This window comes from Dasypus novemcinctus, chromosome 3 (genome assembly GCF_030445035.2).
Source record: "Dasypus novemcinctus isolate mDasNov1 chromosome 3, mDasNov1.1.hap2, whole genome shotgun sequence".
NCBI lineage: Eukaryota > Metazoa > Chordata > Mammalia > Cingulata > Dasypodidae > Dasypus > Dasypus novemcinctus.
Window position 1 is genome coordinate 141,665,665 of NC_080675.1, and position 21,651 is coordinate 141,687,315.

Genomic DNA, 21,651 nt, shown 5'->3' on the forward strand with positions numbered 1-21,651 from the left:
CGGCTCAGTTCCCGCTTGCATCAAGGGAGCGGTGGGGGGTGGGGGGGGTGCTTGTGATAAAAGCTGGGGTGAAATGAACTTTTACGTTAAGCTCATTAGAACACTGTCAAGGTCTATGTGTAGTCTAAATGTTCCAAGGTGATCTCTTAAAAACAATCTTCAGAATTATTTTCACTCTGAGTGAATGTGAACCAACAGTTTTCCTGCAGAATGAAATGGTCATATGGAGGTTCCGTGAAGACTGACAACTTTTTCCCTACAGTACCTAGAGGCCAACTCAGAGCTCTGTAGCATCTTCCATTTACAACTTGAAAGCTCTTAAGAGCCTGCTGATACTTGAGAAAAAGCAATCTCCAGCGACTGCAGTGGTATTTTTGAGAAAAGCAAAGTTAAGTAGAAAGATCTCAAATGAAATACTTTCTCCTTTCTTTCTTCTCCTCTTCCTCCTCCTCCTCCTCTTATAAGGTAACCACTTTCTTTGCATGGGGGAGAGGAGACTCTGCTCATTTAAATACAGCGTGTTTTGTAGTCATAGAAAACTGGGTTAGGAGTGTAACACAGGTTCAAGACGTCTTTGGGCAGGTCATCCGACATCATGTGGATTTTGCTTCTGTAAAATGGGAGTAATGATACCCACCGCCCAGGATTGCTGGGTCTGGTGAGATAATGAGTGAGAGGTTCAGAAGTTGCTTCTGTCTTCTCCCCTCTTTGCCTGCCCCAGCACATTTCCCTAACCCAGTGGCTCTCGGGGAGGGGGCGGATATGGCGAGGAGTGAATTTGCCCTCCACATTCCATTAGCCAAATCAAGTCAAATTTTTGGTTATCACGTGTGTGTATGGGGGTACTAGTGGCACCTAGTGGGCCAGGGCCAGAGATGCCGCTCAGCCTCCTACAGTGCACAGGACAGCCCCGCCCCCTCCCCTACACACATGCCAACGAATTATCTGGCCCAAAATGTCAGTAGTTCCAAGGTTGAGAAACCCTCGGTCTGATGTTGAAAGTTCTCGGTGTGCTTTTACAGAGGATTATAATCAAGCTGAACTTTCTCCATAAATAAGCTTCCCTCATTTCTAGAAAGTACACGTTCTGTGCCCACCCCTAGCCCTTGGGAGTTGAGATGCTCCGAGGGCCAGGCACTCACTCACCCTGCTTCCTGTGGGGTCCAGCCCTCCAGGGAGGGTAGGACAAGGTGCTGACCTGCCTTTCTCCTCTGAGGGTCCACCCAGCCTCTGGCCCTGGTGCCCTGTCTGCCTGGGGCAGCTCTTGTCGACCTGAGCAAGCTGTTCTGAGAAACTAGCTAGAGACTAAACGCACTCGGGAGGACTGGCTGTTGGCCCAGAAGATAGTGCAGTGGGCTTCAGCCTAGCATTTTTTTTGGTTTTCTCCCAAATGGGCAGCACTAAGGCCTGGATTTTGTCCCTTTGCAGGTTCAGATGACAGCTGAGTTGCTAGTGGTTCAGTGACTGGCATCAAGGGTTATGAAATCCTGTTTTCAGCTCCTCATGGGCCAATCTAAACTGGAACATTAAAAACGTGCTTAGCATACTTACAGGACTTACTGAGAACACTTAAGAAACTGGGGTAAGCACATGGACACTGGCAGAACTTACAGTGAAATCGCGATGATCCAGAACCTACCCAACCACAAACATCCCCTAGTTAGAGCTCTTCTTGGTGGCACCAAATGAGCAGCACAGGCTGATGCTGGAAATGGGGTTAAAAAAAATTAAAAAAGCATTTTGAGAGTTTCTGGGAATAGCATATTCAATGTATAGTCCAATTTCTTTTTGTTGGTAAAAAGTTGCAATGATAGAACAAGGGGTTACACTATACATCTTCTACCTGGAGTCAACGGTTACTTAGTCCCATTTTTTAAAAACAGCTGTCATCCTGAAGATTGAAACCTTCAGACAACTCAAGATGCAATACAACAAAGAAAAAGTTGTTTTGTTGTACTTGATTTACCAAGGTGGAAAAGTGGACTCACTTCCATTTCACAGCCTTCGTCATCACTGTTCCAGTGATGGAGCACTTGAGAGACCTTGTTCCTGTGCTGCATTATTTGTTGGGTGGCCTTGAGCAAGTTGTTTAATACATCTGAGTGTTTGCTCAACCACGAAATGAAGGGAATGTACTAGGTGCTCTCAGAGGTTCCTTACATCTCAACTGTCTACAGTTCTCCAAAGTGGGTTTGCAGGTGGACATTTAGCTTCCACTGACCAGGACACTTGGTCCTTGAATGCACTGTGGATCATCACCTGCAGCCAGGGAGAATTTATGCCCAGAATGAAGGATGCTTTGGATTTAACTGTTTATCAAAGGGAATGGATGCTAAATGAACCCTAAAATCAGATGTCATTCTTGGCAGGTCATATTTTTAGGCCTTTTGTATTTGCTATTCTATTGAGTTGTCCTGGAGCTGTGCATTGCACAGAACAAATAAAGGCAGGTTCTAATACTTGCATATTAAAGAGCAGCCAGAAGAGATTTCAGGGTGGACCACTGTAGCTCAAAAGCCAAGTGGAACAAATGTAAGGGGTCTTTTCAAGTCTCTAGCAGGATCTTTTCTGCTGTCCTAGAAGGTCTGATAAATGAGAACCTAACCCAAATTTGATGTCACATAGGCCTTTCTTTCATTTTGGACCAGAAAACTAATCAACACACACAAAAAAACCTACATATAATACGACATTTAAGGAGAGTTAGAGTATAAAGATTTTACTGTAGGTGAATGAACACAGGAGTGTGTTTGATTATTGTCAAAGAGAGAGAAGTAAGTACTCCTCTCGGGTGCGAGGAGAAATGTATTACATATTCAGGGCAGATGGGCACAGCTGCACCATGTGTGTTTTGGGCAGTATGTGGATGTGTGTGGGTTTGTAGCATTAATTGGTAACTCCCAAATGGGAAACAACTCCTATTTCTTATACTAAAACATAGCAGATGTTAGGAAAAAAGGTAAAGATACAGGAAAAAAAAGAGGTGAAATGGATGCCAGAGGTTTGGTTTTTGAGTTATTATTTGCTGCTTGGGCTCCTTAAAAAATGGGACGTTAGTTGAATTTTGCACAAGTCCACATTTTACCCAGCTTGACTCTGAAAGCCTACAAATAGATTTATTTTGCTCCCAATAAACAAAAACTAAGCCCCTCTGGAATGGTCAGGTCTTATCTTTTTATTTGAAGATTTATTTATTTATCACATCCCACCCCACCCCATCGTCTTCTCTCTGTCCATTTGCTATGTGTTCTTCTGTATCTGCTTATATTCTCATTATGTGACTCCAGGAACTGATCCTGGGACCTTCCAGAGTGGGAGAGAGGTGATCGTTCTCTTGCACCATCTCAGCTCCCTGTTCTGCTACATCTCTTATTGTCTCTCCTCTGTGTCTCTTTTTGTTGCGTCATCTTGCTGCACCAGCTCTCCTTGTTGACTGGCACATCTGTGCAGGGTGGCATTACTATGCAGGGTGGTATTCCCATGTGGGCTGGCACTCCACGTGGGCCAGCTCATCATGCAGGCCAGCTTGCCTTCACCAAGAGGCCCTGGGTATTGAACCCTGGATCTCCTATATGGTAGATGGGAGCCCAACTGCTTGAGCCACATCCATTTCCCTGTTAGGTCTTATCTTGATGTCATATTCAAAGTCAGCAAATAATGGCAAGTTTCATTTAAAGAGTCTGACTCACAGCCTAGGTTCAATTCCTGCCTTCACTTGATACTAACTCTGGGGCCTCAGGAAAGTTGGGTAAACCCTCAGGCACCTTATATTTCCATGAGTATATAAAGATACTGATAGTTATAAGTTTATTGAGAGGACTGGTGTTGCAGAAGTGTATCAGTCAGCTTGTGCTGAGTAACAAACCACCCTAAAACTCAGCAGCTTAGAATAACCACTGATTATGCTTACTCGTTCTTAATGTGGCTTATCTGAACTTGGCTCCCTGATGCAGATTTGGCTCAGGTCTGCTCTGTGTGTGTGCGTTCTGAGGCTCAGGCTGAGGGGACAGCATCTACCTGGTAGAAACCCTTCTTATGGCCATGACAGAGGTGCAAGTGGGCAGACAGAAATATACTTTTGTGCGCTATCCCTTCTACCCACATTCCATTAGCCAAATCAAGTCAATAGCCTAACCAAAAATCAAAGGACAGGAATGTATGGTACACTCATGGTGGGAAGAATGGCAAGGGACTAGACTATCACAGATGTGTGTGTATGATAAATTAGGGCCACCAATTTAATCTCTCAGTCATAAAGTGACCCGCACAGTGCCTGGCATATGGTGGTGATTCCTGCTGTTGTTATTGTTAATACTACTAAATAGAAAGCTGAAAAAGAAAGCTTTTCCCTAAAGCAGGTTGGAAGGTTTAGTATTGAATATATATGTGTGTTAAATAAAATAAGTTTCAACTGAAATATGTTAGTATTAACAAATTCTTCACTTCTTTGTCTCTGGAGACCAGGACAAAGCCTGGGATATGGTAGGTGTTGGGTAACTATTGGATAACTGATAAAAGGCTGATTTCCCTGATAGTGATGCAGCCTGGCCTAACAGATAAAGCACATTTCATGCTGTTCCGCCACCCAGCTCTCCCCGTTTTTCAGTATTGATCAGGGTTTGAATTCTGGCTTTGCCTTTCACAAATCCCTTAGTTCTCTGAACTAGACGGGCATGGGGTCTGCTGGGGCTTTGCTCGATTCTGGGATCTCACAGCAGCAGTGTGCCTGGCACACGGTTGTGCAGAATAGATCCTGGAACGTATCTGCTCTCCTCCCAACCTTCTCCAACCCCCATGTCCAAATTCACTGTTTTTTTGAGTGTCACGGGGAGTGAGTGGTATTTGGCATGAGGTGTGTCCCAGAACCCTTCTTCTCTGCCCCTGGGGAGTCTCTGGCAGGCTCTTACCTTCACCATTGACTTTGGCCTTGGCCATGGCTCCCACCACCATTTAGGGACATTTATGGGTCCCACTTGGAGCCAGTGGGAGGAAACCTGATTTCCTGCCACAGGAAATGGTCCGACTGGTGAGGATATATTGAAGGATGAAAGTCTTCTGTCAAAGGAGCTTGAGGGAGTTGCTGGAGAAGGACTTTTGAGGTTCTCTCCTCAGGAAGCCACTGGATGTGGCAAGAGATCTCAGTGGTAAATGGGGAAGAGGCCCAAAGGCAGCAGATTCCCAGGGCTGCACGCTTAGCCCCAGCAGCTGGTCTTGGGCTAAGGGGAAAGGCTGGGCCAGAGAGAAGTGTGGGTCATAAATAGACCCTTTTCTGTAACCGAGCATGTTTATGGTAACATCAGCCTAGAATTAAACTTATTTATTGGATTTTCTTAAAACGGGCCTGGTGCCTTGTAGACTTGGGGCGGGGGGTAGGGAGGTATACTAAGCACATTGGCTAAATTAAATCCAGCAGCCAAAGCTCCTAATTCAGTATTATTTTGGTAAGCTGTAAGCATTGGTAAGTATTTTGAGTGAAGAAGTAATAAGACCAGGACTGGCCCTGGACAGCCCAGAATCTGCATGAAGAAAAGTAGTCACTGACACGAAGAAGGAAGCAAATGCGATGCCCCCTGTTGTGAGTTTAGGAATTATATGGCCCACAAGCCATACATGGATACATGGACCAGATGACTTGTGGAAAATACTGCCGAACCAGACAGTGGTCACATGCTTGTGGGCTGGAGGGTGGGAACATTGCCTGTCTGTGCCGTCAAAGCACCCGCCCGGCCAGGGCGGAGGACCTACCTGGCAGCCAGGAAAGCAGGGCTCTAGCTCCAGCCCTGCCTGCTGCATGTTGCCGTGTAGTCCTGCGACGTGAGCTTGGCCTCTCGGGCCTACTGGGTCCTCTTCATTGAGGTGGGACGTTTTCAGGCTTTTGCCATTACCCGCCAGCATCGCGGTGGGAATGATGTGAGATAAAAGATAAAAGCCTTGTGAGAATTAAAAGCACCAGGCAGACATGAGATCTCACGGTAACCTGCCCTGCTGTGCATGCAGGTCACAGAAACGGGAGGGACTGGTACTTTTGAGTACCTACTGTGTGCCTTTATTTGCTGGGCACTGTCCTAGGAGTAGAGGCACAACAATAATGACAAATTAGATGCACAGCAATAATGACAAAAGGTTGCTGCCATTTATTGAGCTCTTACTATGGACCAAGGGCTTACTGCATAGAATATCATTTAGTCCTCCCAACAATCCGATAAGCGGGCTTATATTTTACATGAAAAAAATTAAGGTGGAGAAATTAAGTGATTTGCTCAAGGTTGTAAGTACAGTTAGCAAGCACAGAATCAGGATATGAATGTGTTGTTTAGCCAAGTCCAAAGCCCTTGCCCTTTTTATTTTTTTTGAACTTATATTCAATAAACTGCCCATATTTAAAGAGAACAATTTTTAAAATTTGGTACATGTGTTCACTTGTAAGACCACTACTACAATCAGGATGATAAACACATCTGATACATAAATGGAACCATACGGCATGTATTCTTTTATTTTTGGGCATGGGGTGTCTGGCTTCTTTCATGCAATTATTTTGAGATGCATCTCTGTTGTTTCCTATATCAGTAGTTCATTCTTTTATTGCTGAGTAGGATTCCACAGTTTGTCCATTTACCTTTTGCTGAACACTGAGTTATTTATAGATTGGAGGTATTAATAAATAATGAGTAATGTTTATTATTAATAAATAATGAATGTTTAGGCACAAGTCTTTTATGGACATATGTGCATTTCTGTTTTGAGTAAATAGGAGTGGGGTGGCTGCCATACATCATATGGTAGGTGTATGTTTTTAAATTAAGGAACTGCCAAACTGTTTTCCAAACTTGTACTATCATTTATGCTTTCCAGCAGTATATGAAAGTTCTAGTTGCTCCACATTCTTGCCTTTCTAATATCTATGTAAGGGTATCTAGTAGTTTTAATTTGCATTTCTCTCATGAGCAATGATGTTGAACATTTTTTCATGTGCTGATCTGCAGTCTGTATAACTTTTTGTGTAGTATCTATTCAATTTTTAAAAATTGTTTTGTTGCTTTTCTTAATACTGAGTTTTAGGGATTCATTTTATATTCTGGAAACATCTTTTATTAAATATATACTTTAATAATATTTTTTCCCAGTCTGTGGCTTGTCTTTCCATTCTGTTGGTCTCTTTCAAAGACCAGTAGTTTAAATTCTGATGCAGTCCAATTTATCACCAATTTTTTCTTTTATGGGTTGTGCTTTTGGTGTAGTGTCTAAGAAATCTTTGCTTAACCAAAGTCACAAAGATTTTCTTCTATAGTTTCTTCTAGAAGTTTGGTGTTAGGTTTTACATTTAGTTTCTTGACTTGTTTCCAGTTCATTTTGTATAGATATATATATTAAGTTCATTTTTTTGCATATGAGTATCCAGTTTTTATAGCACTATTTATTGAAAAGATTATCCTTTCTCTATTAAATTGTCTTTGCACCTTTGTTGAAAATCAGTTGTCCATATATGTGTAGGTCTATTTCTGGACAATCTTGTTCCACTGATCTACTTGTTAATATTTTTTTTCCTTCTTTATATATTTTTTAATGTTACATTTAAAAAAATGAGGTCCCCATATACCCCCCACCTCCCTCACTCCACTCCTCCCACATCAACAACCTCTTTCATCATCATGGCACATTCATTGCATTTGATGAATAAATACATTTTGGAGCACTGCTGCACCACATGGATAGTGGTTTACATTGTAGTTTACACTCTCCCCCAGTCCTCCCAGTGGGCCATGGTAGGACATACAGTGTCCAGCATCTGTCCCTGCAGTACCACCCAGGACAACTCCAAGTCCTGAAAATGCCCCACATCGTATCTCTTCTTCCCTCTCCCTACCTCAGCAGCTACCGTGGCCACTTTCTCCACTGCTACAATTTCTTCCATTACTAATCACAATAGTTCCATAGCAGAATATCAGTCTACTCTAACCCATACTCTATTCCTCCATCCTGTGGACCCTGGGATGGGTTTCTTGTTAATCTTTATGCCATACAGCCTTGATGACTATAGCTCCCTTGCTTTGAAAGAAATGTCACTGCTCTCAAAATAATTCATGTGTATAGTTTAAAAAATCAAGAAATTCTTGAATTTTTAAAATTTATACTTATTTTTAATTTCCAATTAAAAAAAAATAGCTCCTGGCATCGTTTCAGACTTTCTCTTTTCCCCTTGTTTGGTTCTCTGTGTCCCCTGTTAGAGACTTTCTTTCCTTGATCTGGCTGGGGATTCTTACCTGAGCATTCATGTTTAAGAGCCTGGCAGTAAAAGGCCGATCGGGTGCTCTGTGTGGGGGGCGTGTGGGAACGGGGGCTGGTAGGCAGGTTTCCCTGTATGGCGAGCTGGCAGGGACAGGGCTGTTTTCTTGGGGTGTTTCCAGACGTCTTTTGTAGACCGGGTGGTGTAGTTTCTCCACAGAAGAGCAGAGGAGGGTGGGCCTGGGCCCGGCCACCACTGTACTGGGCGCTGAGCAAGCAGCGGAGCTTTCATGAAATCCAGTCTCCAGCTCTTGTCTGTGCAGGCACCTTCCTGTCTGTGCCCCATGGCTCCTATCCGAGCCGCCCTCTGTGCCTCATTTTCTGTCGAGAGCAAGCCTGTCTCTCCTAGGGTTGGGCAGGTCCTGTTTGGGGTGCACAAGGAGGGCATCTGGGATCTAATGGCCTGTTATCTAGACTTTCAACCCATCCTCCTGCTTTCAGCCTTAACTCAAGAAGTATGTGGTGCCCCAGTTCCCAAGTCTGAGGTTCTGAGGCACAAATGGAATAATTTTTGGTGGCTTCCTCCGCCAGGCTCTTGGTTTCAGCTTATTCCATTTTGCTAAATCTGTCACCATTCAGCCATCTGCTTTCCACTTCCCAGTGCTAGGTTGACATCTTTTGTCTGCTCTCTTCTCTCATTGTCTTGGTGGGGAATATCTTTTTTGGTTTTTTTTTGTCCTTTGGTTTTATTTATTTCTTATTCCTTTCCTAACAGTTTAGTAGTGCTGGGAGGGACAGAGATAAATGCATAAATTCAGTTTGTTGTGTTCAACTCAAGGACATTTCCTATCCTCCTCTCCCCCTTCTACCTCCTCTTCGTCCTAACCTCCCCTTACTTTTGGTGTGGTGTCTAAAAATCTTTGACTACCCCAAGGTCACAAAGATTTTCTCCTCTGTTTTCTTCCAGAAGTTTTATAGTTCTAGGTTCTACATTTAGTTCTATGACCCCTTTCCAGTTAACTTTTAATTTTTCTCTTTCTTCCCCTCCATCCTCTTCTCCCCTCCCCTCCCCCCTTTTTCCTCCTTCCTCCCCCTCCTTCTTTCCTGAACCTTTCTACTACATCATAATTCTTCCATTACCAGCCAAGCCCCTCTGGCTCCAAGAGGAAACAGCTCATGTGACGTAGAAGGGATCAGGTGAGGAATTGGGAGCCTGAGGATCTCTGCCTGCTGGAGTGATAAGCCTTCTGTCCTTCACCTCCTCCTCGACCCAACTTTCCCTTCCTCAACTACAAGCCCAGCAACCTCGACACAGCCCCCTCCCACCCAGACCCACGTGGAGTCAGAGCTGCCGGCGCTGTGTGCCTGTCCCATGTATGCCCACTCGTACCCTCTTCCCTTGCGGGCCCCTGAGCAGGTGGGAGGCTCTGAGTCCGCACTGAATTCTGGTCCTGATCGTTGGAGCAGCCTGTGTGAGCCTGGCTCCCCGCAGGGGGAGCGCGCGGAGCCTCCCTGCACCCCCATGCCCTTCTCTTCCTAAGGGCTCAGGCCTTAACCTAGTGCTAATAGGAACTTGACCTTTGCTATTCTCAGGTTGTCCTCATCACCACCACCCCTCCTCCCACCCTGCATTATTATTTTTTAAAGCAGCAGGGCACCCCCTCCCTCCACAGCCCCACTCCTCCTTCCTGCTGGCCTGAGCCTTTCTCCAGAGCTGCCGGGGACAGGTGCAGGCATCCAAGGGACCAGTCACCCCCACCCCCCAGCCGCAGCAGAGACAGATGTTCAGCTGGCCGTTTTTTGGGGCTTTTGTCAAATACTGAAGAGCAAATGTGACCGGTGATTCCCTAATCTATGGGCACTTGGTAGCTTTGCAAGAGAATGAGAGCAGCTGAATAATTCAGCATCCCCTCTCACCCCTTCCCACTCTCCCTTTCTCTCCTTTCGACTCACCCATTTGTCCAGGACTGGGTTTGGAGAGTGGCTACTGTAGTTTAGAACAATAACTCTTATTTGTGTAGTGTTTTACAAAGCCTTTCTCAGGCTTTCACATGGCCGTGGAGCTTTGTGAGGCTGGTGGAGAGGGAGAACATCCCGGTTTTACAGGTGAGGTCACTGCGGGTCCTGGAGGCACATGACTCACCCAGTGATTCACAGCGAGGAGAGAGTAGAACTTGAGCTTGACCCCTGGCCTCAGGAGTCCACCTTCTGCAGTCTTCCTTCCATACCTCAAGGACGAGTCCCAGGCTGTCCTCTGTCCTCTCTTGTTCTGTCTGATAACAGCCAGCGTTACACACACTCACAGTCTTGCTGAACCCTTCCAGAGACTTCTTATTACTTATAGAGAAAAGGCAGAACTCCTGTCTGCCTCCAGGGCCCTGCGGAGTCAGCCCAGCCTGCCTCCCCAGCCTTATCTTGTACCTGGTTCTCTCCCTCTGTGGTCCAGTCACCCTGGCCTTCATTCAGTTCCTCCAGCCTAATTGTGTTTCTTGCCCTCCTCCCACACCCCTTTGTCTAGTTAGTTCTTACTTATTCTCTAGACCTTCAAGTCAACCATCACCTCCTCAGTGAAGGCTTTTCTAACCCCTCAGCAAAGTGAGCTCATGGTCACTGCTTCCTGCACCTTCAGAACACTTGTCTCTAACTGTAGCTCTGCACGATTGTCTGATTCATACCAGTCTTGCCTGCAGGACCATAAGTCCTAAGGGATCAGGGACCAGGTCTGTTTCCCTCACTACCATATCCCTAGTGCCTGTAGCACTTTGATATTATTGATCAATTCCAAAAAGAAATATTGGATTATGTTTGTAATCTGATCTGTACCTGGGCATGACTGAATTATGATTAGGGTGTTGAGCCCCCACCCACCAAGGGGTAAAAGGCATGGCAAAAACAGAGTTGCGGGTTTTCTGATGTTGGAGTTTTGATGTTGGAGTTTGATACTGAAAACTTAAGCTGGAGCCCCAAGAAGTCAGCATGCAGAGGAAACAGAAGCCAGCACCAGGAAGGAAGGAAACTTAAACCCAGAAAAAAGCAAGCGCAGGAACTTAGGAACCCAGGAAGCCTGAACCCTGGCAGACGTTGGCAGCCATCTTGCTCCAAATAGACTTTGGAAGTAACTTATGCTTTATGGCCTGGTATCTATAAGCTCCTACCCCAAATAAACACCCCTTATAAAAACCAACCAATTTCTGGTATTTTGCATCAGTACCCTTTTGACTGACTAATACAGTGCCGCATTTAAGAGGTGCTCGTAAAATATTTGCTCAGTAAATTAACAATCTCATGGGACTCCAGATGAGTAGAATCTCCTCACCTGTCTAAAACTGGACATCATCTTAAATCCCTTGTCCTTCTAGGAGCCTCCCTATCTCCCTACCTTACTGGTAGTTGACAGTGCTTTCTGCTACTCCCTAGCTCCCCAGTTGTCATGGTCTATACAGTATAGATATACAACATATAGATACACATGATTGTAATGCATATCGCCCGGGTACCTTATGGATATGAATATTCCAATTTTGTAGGCTGGGGTGAGCCTGAGAGCCTGTGTTTTTAACAAGCTTCCAGGTGCTTTCTGTGCTGCTGGTTCAGGATCACACTTGGAGCAATGGGAGTCTCTTATTTTTATGCTTCTCATATTTATTAGAGAAGGTAGGAAGGAAAGTAGGAGTCAAAAGACCTGAGGCTCCCATTGGCTCAGCCATTTAGTGCTCAGTAATCTTTGGCCAAGTAGTTCCTAACCCTGTCCCCCAGCCTCCCTTTCCTTATCTGTGTAGTGTTCTGATAACATTTGCCTCGTTGGAGCATGGCTGTGAGAATCAGAAGAGAGAAATGGATATGAAAGGACTGAGAAAATCTTATAAACCACACTGGTTACTGTTAATCCTGGTAATTATTTGTTCCTTTGCATATCCTGTTTACCTGACTGGATTATAAACTGCTTGAGGGTAGGCAGGTTTATAGAGCCTCCTCTCTGCAAAAATGTCTGAAGAGAACAAGAAAGCCAGGGTTCCTGTCCTCCAGGGGTTCCACCCCCAGTGGTGTGATTGTGTCATAATACACTACCCTAAAACTTAATGGAATAGAAAAACCCAAACATTTAATGTGCTCTCGGATTCCTGGGTCAGGAACTCAGGTAGAGCATAGCATGGATGACTTAGCTCTGTTCTGCTATGTCTGGGGCCTCAACTAGGAAGACTCAGAGACTCAGGGTGTCCGAATGGTTGAGGGCTGGGATTATCTGAGATCTGGTGATTATGCTGGCTGTCAGCCAGAAGCCTCTGCATGACCTCTCCATGTGTGGGCTTTCTCACAGCAAGGTGATTGGGTTCCAAGAGGGAGCATCCCCAAGAAAACAGGGTGGAGGTGCACAGCATTTTTATGATCTAGCCTTAGAAATCACATGGCATCACTTTCACCATACTTTGTATTCAAGGTCCATGAAAGTCTACTAGATTCAAGAGGAGATGGCGACCTGGCCCCCCCCCCATGCAAGATGGGAAGAGTGTCAAGGTCACAGTGGAAGAAGAGCAAATGGGATGGGAGATAGTGTTATGACCATCTTTGGAAAATACAGTATGGGCTGGAAATATTGTAGCCACCACATGGTTTAGTGACACAGATAGTAATTTGTTTCTTGACTGTAAAAGTTGCCTTTTGGCTATGTATATATAATATTGCATATATAAACTATACTTACATAAAATATAAAACTACATTCTAGTTTCCCTGTGGGTCACATGTTTATCTGAAACATCAGTGATGGGGTGATGCTGTAGGGTAATAGGCAGAGAAAAGACTTGCAGTACATTTTTATATAGCTTCCAGGAAATACTTCAGCAGGCCAGCTCTCTAACCATTAGTCATCCCTTTTCATCCAGTACTTCGTGGCCCTGTAACCTCATACAAGTTCCTGGGCCTTAGTTCTCTTATCTGTAAAATAAGGATTATTCGTGAAATGAGATAGCACAGGGGGAAATATATCACCCAACAACGGATGCCTAATAGACTCTCAATACATGGGACTTTCTGCCTCTTCTGTCCCTGAAGGAAGACTCTTCATGGGCGCTAGTCCTCTTTTTTTTTTTTTTTTTTAAGATTTATTTATTTCTCTCCCCTCCCCCCGCCCAGTTGTCTGCTCTGTGTGTCCATTCGCTGTGCGTTCTTCTGTGACTGCTTCTGTCCTTATCAGCGGCACCGGGAATCTGTGTTTCTTTTTGTTGCATCATCTTGTGTCAGCTCTCCGTGTGTACGGTGCCATTCTTGGGCAGGCTGTGCTCTCTTTCACCCTGGGCAGCTCTCCTTATGGGGCGCACTCCTTGCGCGTGGGGCTCCCCTACGTGGGGACACCCCTGCGTGGCAGGGCACTCCTTGCGCGCATCAGCACTGCGCATGGGCCAGCTCCACATGGTCAAGGAGGCCCGGGATTTGAACCGTGGACCTCCCATGTGGTAGGTGGACGCCCTATCCATTGGGCCAAGTCCCCTTCCCTCTAGCCCTCTTATCCGGGTGGGAGAAGCAACCTTCTCCAGACCTGGCCAGTGACATGGGTCACCCCTGGGGTCCAGGCTCTCCTATGAGGGTGGGGTTTTGATGTTCAGATTGCTTTTGCAGAGAGTGGGCTCTCTCTTTGTCTTGCTTTAAAGCTGTAGCCTGTGTGTATGTGTGGGGAGGAGGGGGTGGATGGGATGAGGGGGCAGTTGGGGGCCAGGCTGGCTGCTCTAGTAGCCTGGCCTGAGAAGTGGGGGCATCAGGTCACAGCTGCCTGGGAGCCTAATCACCACAGAGGACGTTGCTTGCATGGGGACAGGGCTCTGGCCATTCGCAGGTGTGCCAGGTGTGTTTGGCCCTGGGTGCAATTGCAGAACCAAGTTCCTGGCTCCCGTCTGCCCAGTGCATGTACCTTGCCTGAGTTCTGAGCTCAGCAGCCTCCAAACTAGGCCGTGGTATGGGTGATTATACCTGGACCAACCTGCAAACAACTCTCCAACTGAAAGGAACTTTAGAGAAATCTGCAGCATAGGCTTTTATCATTTTAAATCCCCTTCATTTCCCTTTTCCCCTCCCTGCTTTTCTCAAATAGTAGCTAAGGAGGGTTCTCCTCTTGCTTTCTGATGTGCAAGCTTTTGGAGGGAGTAGCTGGGTGAATGTCCAGTAGGGCGACAGAGAGGGCCTCTGGGCTTAACCCATGCTGCGCCCCCTTAGCATGGCTGTGGGCCTCGCATCTGTGCTTGAAGAACCCTCATTTTCTTACTCAGTCCAGTTGGCTCAGTCTTCTCGCCCTCTGGGTTGGGACGGGGTCACTGGCTTACGGATGCCTTCTGAGCAGGGTTCAAGCACCAAGCCCCCTTCCTGTGGAGGGGTGCTCTCCTTGGAGCAGGGCTGGTTTGGAGAACATCTCGGCCAGGGTCCCAGTGGGTCCAGTCGCTCCAGCCCCTGGAGGCCCTCAGCCTTCCTTGGTGGACCTCTCTTTTCTTCCCCTGAGGTCCCTTCCATCCACTAACAGTCGTGATTCTTTGATGTTCCCACCTCTATGTCTGAGAGAAATGACAGGGGAGGACTTGATGAAACTCTGCCTGCGAATGCTGGGAGCTGGTGGGCCCTGACTCTGCAGAAGAGCCAAATCCACGTTGCTCCTTTTTGCCTCCCCCCGTCGGGCAGGTCGCTGGATGGCCGGCTGCAGGTGTCCCATCGGAAGGGGCTCCCCCATGTCATCTACTGCCGCCTGTGGCGATGGCCCGACCTGCACAGCCACCACGAGCTGCGGGCCATGGAGCTGTGTGAATTCGCCTTCAATATGAAGAAGGACGAGGTCTGCGTGAATCCCTACCACTATCAGAGAGTAGAGACGCCAGGTATGCACCCGTGGGGCGACGGGGTGCGCAGCCCCCCCAGGGGGCGGGGGCTCGGGGCCGCCTGGGCGTGGGCGCTGACCGGCCTCTGCTCTGTCTCCCCTGGGCAGTTCTACCTCCCGTGTTGGTGCCGCGCCACACAGAGATCCCGGCCGAGTTCCCCCCGCTGGACGACTACAGTCATTCCATCCCCGAAAACACTAACTTCCCGGCGGGCATCGAGCCCCAGAGCAATATTCCAGGTATGCCCTGGGGGCGGAGCAAGCTCCCGCCTCCCCTCCGGCCGCCGCCCGTGGTCACCCCATCACCCCATCTCTGCGCACAGCGCCGGTCCGTGGGCCCCTGACTCAGAACCACATCCCTGTTGGTAGAGGACTCGTGGCCTTAGCTCCCCGCTCACTAATGATGCTTTTTTTGGCACGGAGGAGCGGTGTGACCCTTCCGCCCGCCTGCCTCGGTGCAGTCATTTATTTTGGAAGCGGAAATAGCAATGCTGTGTTTCTCTTGCCGCCCTCGCAGGCCTGGGGCTGGCGCTCAGGCAGGATCCCCGACGGTCTTGGGGCCTGCAGGGGTGGTGGAGAGCCTGGAGAGGCAGTGGGTGAGCCGAGGGTCCTGGCAGCAGCCGGCCCTGGGAGTCAGCTTGGGGCTGTGCCCTTTGGAGGGCTGCGGCTGCTCTTTCTTACAACCTGGGTGGGGGGTGAGGCCAAATGTTGGGTTTTCACTCTGTAGGGAGAAGGGTGAGCCACTCTCTAAGAGAACAAATGCTTTTAGAAGCCTCTCATTTGCATGCAAATAACGTGTGAATCACCAGCACTCTCCCTAGTCCAGGGGAACTGTGCTTGGCGGCACGTGGGCTGCTGCCGGCCTTTGAGAGTTCTCTTTTGGACTTGCCTTTGACCCTGAATTAGTTTAGGGTGCTGAGGTTGGGCTTAAAGCGTCAGGCCTGCCTCGGGTCACAGCCCTTTAGGATCCTTCACACAGGTCACCCTGAATCCTAGAGGACAAGTCACCGGCTCCTCCACTCATTCAGCAGAGCTTAGAGCTAAGTCAGCCTGGGATATGGGCAGGGGTGGGGGGGGCGGTGCGGATCAGAGAACTAGATCACTCGGTTCATGCTGCATTGAACTTGCAACCTACCTGGGAAGCTAAGAAACACCCCTGTAAGACAACAAATAATAACAGCAGATCTGCACAGGAGATAGGAGGGGCCAGAGGACTGAAAATTCTCAGAGGTCAGGGGTCAGCGAGACCCTCCCTGGAGGTATCAGGGCTTAAACCTGACCTTCAAGGATGGGAGAAATTAGCCTGGCAGAGGTTCTAGGATCAGGTCCTTCAGACTTGGGGAATCGGGGAAGATACAGACCAAGGGGGCTATGATCTAAGTGGGGAGCCAGGTGAGGACAGCAGAATCCAGGTGCTGGTGTCCTCGGCCAGAGCACGGCTGCTGTGGCTGCCTGCCCAGGGTTCCTCCAGCACTCTCAATGGCCACGGTGGTGTGGGTGTGTGATGAGACTGCTAAAGGGGTCTCAGAGACCCTGAGCCTTGGGGGCCAGTTAATAAATCACCTTCCTTCTGATTCCCAGAAACCCCACCCCCTGGTTACCTGAGTGAAGATGGAGAAACCAGTGACCACCAGATGAACCACAGCATGGACGCAGGTGAGGGTGAAGCAGAGTGTACTCTTCATCTTAACTGAGGGCCCCCCCCGCCCACCTTCCTGTCCCTCTACCCAGTATTTCAGAGCAGCCACCATGTGCCAGGCACTGAGTAGGCAAGGAACCTAAGCTGGTCACAATTTATGGGGGAAACTGACAAGACAAACGTACCTTACCATGCAGTCTCGTATATGCCCTGATGGAAGATTCCACGTGGCATCAGGGGCATAAAGCAGGGCCACCTAACCCTGTCTGGGGAGGAGGTGTTGGGGGCATGGTGGTGCCTCATCCTGTAGGATTTTCTTGAGCTGAATCGTGAAGATGTGTAGATCTGTGTGATTGGGGCCTGGTAAGTATACAGCCCATGAGCTTGGTGTGGCTGGTACTTACTCCTCCAGAAGGAGGAGAGATGGGACTGCCCATCAGACAGGGCTTGGGAGCCAGGCATCAACTTGGCATTTAGCCTGCGGTGGATGGGGTCCCACAGCAGGATTTCACCAGATCTGTGCCTTTGTGAGATGTTGCTGCAGCAGGGGGGAGGTGGGCTGATGGGGGCAGGGCTGTGGGCTGGCTCACTGGTAAGGAGTCCCCTGAAATAGTTCAGGTAAGATTCAAGGAGAAGCAGAGTAGAGGCAAGGTCCTTGCTGGAGGCCAATTAAGACCCCTGGCGCCGCTCTCTGTGACCAAATGTAATCCACGTGCTCCTGCCATGAGGGACCCGATGCAGTTCTCTCCAGCCACGTCTCCAGATGTTCTCACGTAGTTTGTTACGGGACCACATTGGCTCCAAATCAGCAGTTTCTTGAATTGAACCCCAGTTGCCACATAGAATGTGCACGGCACTGTATGTGGTTGGGCGAGGAGGAGAGGGGAGGGCCACGCACATGTTCCATCCCTGCCCTTGCACGCAGCCCAGAAGAGATTGTGCAGTTCCTGAAAAAAGAATCAGGGAGACTCACAGCTGCCTTGTAAACACAGTTGGGTAAAATCTACCATGGGAATTAGGGCTCTTTTAGTTTAGCACGGTCCCCCTTCCCCAAACACACACATACCCAGTGAGTGGCTGGCAGAGGGAACCCATATGGAATGCATCTAAGGCCTTCCTGTATTTGGAGCCCGGTGACCACTGCAGGCTTGCAGCTCTTAAATGCTGGCATGGGAAGCTAAGCAGCATTTCTCCAGATGCTGTATTTCTTCTCACTTTCCTTTCTCTCTTCCCTCCTGGCTGCTCTTCATATTTGTAGCATGATTACTGTTAGAAAGTAAACAGACTAAAGGAGAGGGTCTGTATTTGGGAAGAGTGGTCACATTTTCACCCTCCTTTTCAAACTCCTTTTTGCCCTGTTTTCTCTGTCTCATCTCCTCCTATAAGTGGACCTACTGGGTCCTGCTGTGAATGTGAATGATTTATGTAAAGTGGAGCCCAGGCTCTGTGGAACCTAGTCAGCCCCAGGAAGGGTAGGCGTGGGGGATGGTCTCCTGTTTATTTTCTGTTCTCATCTCAAAGTTGCCCATTGGGAAGGCAGTCCAGGTACCCCAAGGCTTGATTTCTCTCCCGCTGAGCATGGCTGCACCTCTGGCATGGCTGGAGAATCACCTTGCCCATCCCATATTTCCCATGACACCCACATATACCCATGTGCAGAACAGAGAGAAGTTCCCATAGCTTTCCCAGGTCTTCATGATTCGGGCCACCACTCTGTTCCAGGCATGGTGTGAGCATTTTTATATGTGTGATCCCACTGAATTTTCACATAATACTACACAGTAGATGATCTAATCCACATTTTATATCTGAGGGAATAAATGAAAGCTCAGAGTTTAAACAACTTTGCCAGAATCACATAGCTGATAAGTGGTAGCATGTCTACAACCTGTGACTGTTTCTGAAGATGTGTTACTTCCCTTGGCAGATGAGGTGCCATGGAGGAGCAAAGGACTCATCCCTTGCCCTCAAGGAGATTACAGTTGAGTTAGGAAGAAGAAACAGGCCACTGATGTGAAAGGACTGAGTTATTAAAAACAAACTCTGTAGGGTAGAAGCTCTGTTAACACTTGAGAAGTTAAAGGCCATGATCCGTGATTATGAACTTGACTCCAGGCTTTCAGCTTTTGAGGTTGGCTGGCTTAGAATTAATTTCTGGGGAGCAGGTGTAGCTCAGTGGTTGAGCACCTGCTTTTCATGTTCGAGGTCTTGGGTTCAATCCTTGTACCTCCTGAAAAAAAAAGTAAATTAATTTCCGAGCCATTTTATCAGATACTAGCCCAGGTAGCATTTTTAGCAGACTCTGGAGCTGGCATTTGGCTTTAAAACTCTGAAGAATTCAAAGTATACATACTTGAGGCCAGATGCAGGACCCAGCCAGCAAGGACTGGTAGGTACAGGTTGATTTCAGGGGATAGAGACTGAGAGCTGGTGGAGACAGGTGACCTGGTAGAGCCTGAACCACCAAGCTGTTCATAAGTAAATAACTCTCCATAGCCATGTGACTATGAAGAACGAATGAAGAACAAGAGGAGCTGTTCATTTTGGGGGTGCAACTGATGCCATGCCGATTCTTTCTTCTTTCCGGCATGTGGGGTGGAGAAAGGGTCATCGATAAGAAGAGCTAGTAGGTTGGACTTTTCCCCCACACGCACAAGCATGTCTTACATGAAATACAGTCAGATTGCCAGGTTGCAGGATTTCTGAGGATGTTTGTGAACTTCCTGAAACCTGAGGAAAGGTTTGGAAATTGGTATTTCCGGGTGCCTGAGCAGCTGCAGCCTTTGCTTGAGAGCAGTGGCTGATGGTATCTGGGAGGCCTCAAGCCCCACCTTTCTGGAAGGGCCAGCTCGCTGCTGCCTGGGTCTTCAAGCAGCTGGGGAGAGGGGCTTCCTGGTCCCCTTCACTTTCCTGGAGGCATGTACAGGGCAGTGTACCTCCTCGTTGAGCACTCAGTGGCCCTGAGCCGTGGGTCTTGCTTCGGATCAAAAACCCATCAGGTCATGGGGGGAGCTCTGAGTTCATGCACCCAATCCATTCATTTTACAGATGAAGAGCCTGGGAGCCTGGGAGCAGGCAAGGTGATAGGGTTTGGCCTTCTCCTGGGGCTTGGAGTCTCAGATCAGGGTTAATTCCTGCTGTGGTGAGCTACCCCATCTTGATGTAAGTGTTCAGTAATTTGATTCTCCAGGCCAAGAATCTTTTATGAAGTCTCATAATGCTGTCTCGCCTCGCAGGTTCTCCAAACCTATCCCCGAATCCGATGTCCCCAGCACACAATAACTTGGGTAAGTATTTCATTGTGCATATGACCATAACCCTCTGTAGCTGCAGCCCTGGCTGGTGGCCAGCAGGGAGCGGGGGAGGGAGGTGCTGAAGGGGAGGCTCTTGTCCCCTTTTCCTTGGCCCAGCTCACTCATCAGGTTTCTGGTTACAGTGGTTCTGGGGTCACCCACAGAACGGAGAAACCTGAGAACAGTGGTGGCAGGAGAGGCAACCTTCCGCCCACTTAGTATTTCCCCTGGGTGGTACTTAGACGTGAGTGAATGAAAATCCCCCAAACCTTATGCCCAGGAGGCGAGGGTCTGTGGTCAGCCAAGCATACGTGCGCGGTTTGATACAAGGCCACGAGCAGCTGTGCAGACTCCAGCCCCCTGATTTTCCTACCCTTGTTCCAGATACACTTACTTGGACTTTATCTGAGCATTTCATCTTACAATTATGTAGTTTTTGTTACATAACATAACATAAAAGGAGTTTAAAAAGAAGCAAATGTGCCCATAATCCCATCAGCCTAATGCAACTGCTTTCATTTTATCATGTTCCTTCTGATTTTTGCAGATCAGGTATATATATATATTGTATCTCACCACTACAGTCATAACGTATATTCATTTTTTTTCATTCTCTTTTTCTCTTTACACTATTTCATGAATACATTTCCCTGTTCCATTTACCATGTTGAGTTATCTTACATTTTGGGGCAGTATTTGGACCATCATTTCCATTACCATCCTTCAGATGCTGGACTCCAGGGTTAGTTTTTCTGAAAATCATTTTTATAATCCAGGTGTATCCTTCAGCTCTCTGGCATGGGATGATCTTGCTCTTTTGTGGCATTGGTGTTGAACCTACCAAAAGGTTTAAAAACAAATGAAATATTATATCTGTTTAGTTTTTATTAAGGGGAATTTTTTTTTAAAATGTTGTAGTCTGGTAGTGTTAGAAAATTTGAGTTTGGTTTTGGTTTGGCCTTTACTGCTGAGGCCTGCTTTGTGGCTCTGGAAAAGAAATAGTTAATATTTGAACCTAGTGAGTAAGGGTGGATGGACTGGATTTTGTTCCCCTGTTTGTTTCCAGTCCTTGATTGATAGCATTAGATGAAAAAAATCCATCATTTGGAATATTGGGAGATGCCTGAAAACTCTTTAAAAAAACAGGCTGACAAGTGGCCAGTATGAAATGTGAGTTTAGGGCTCTGTTTTAACATCTTTGTAAAATAATATCACAGTGAGTATAGGACTTTGCAGAGGGAAGGTCAAATTCTCAGTGTGAAAGGACTGTCTGAATGATTAAAAACTAACTCTGTAGGGTGGAAGCTATGTTAACACTTGAGAAACTAAAGGCCGTGATTATAAACTTGACTCTGGGCTTTCACCTTTTGAGGTTGGCTGACTTAGAATTAATTTCTGAGCCATTTTACCGAATGCTGTTCCAGGCAGCACTTTTAGTGGATAAACTTTGGAGCTGGCACTTGGCTTTGAAACCCCAAGGAGCTCACAAGTCAGCTTGGGGGTGGCAGCTGCCCCAACTCAGTGGTTCAGATGTTGTCCCAGGGAGGGTTTGCTGTGCCTTCCCCTCCAGATCTGTGTAGATGAGGATGACAAGATAGTTTTTGAGCTTGGACTTGAGGCAGAGTTCCCTGTTGACA

The 21,651-nt window shown here is 47.5% G+C and overlaps 1 protein-coding gene across 3 annotated transcripts in view; it reads left to right on the top strand.

The window, feature by feature from the left end:
- Positions 1-21,651, top strand: part of SMAD3 (SMAD family member 3) — a 118,337-nt gene that overhangs the window by 77,602 nt on the left and 19,084 nt on the right. For all 3 annotated transcript variants that reach the window (XM_004483598.4, XM_058294382.2, XM_012521634.4), the window contains exons 2-5: positions 14,890-15,083; positions 15,191-15,322; positions 16,664-16,738; positions 19,958-20,008. In XM_004483598.4, coding sequence (XP_004483655.1) covers positions 14,890-15,083; positions 15,191-15,322; positions 16,664-16,738; positions 19,958-20,008 — 452 coding nt within the window. The remainder of the gene's footprint in view (positions 1-14,889; positions 15,084-15,190; positions 15,323-16,663; positions 16,739-19,957; positions 20,009-21,651) is intronic.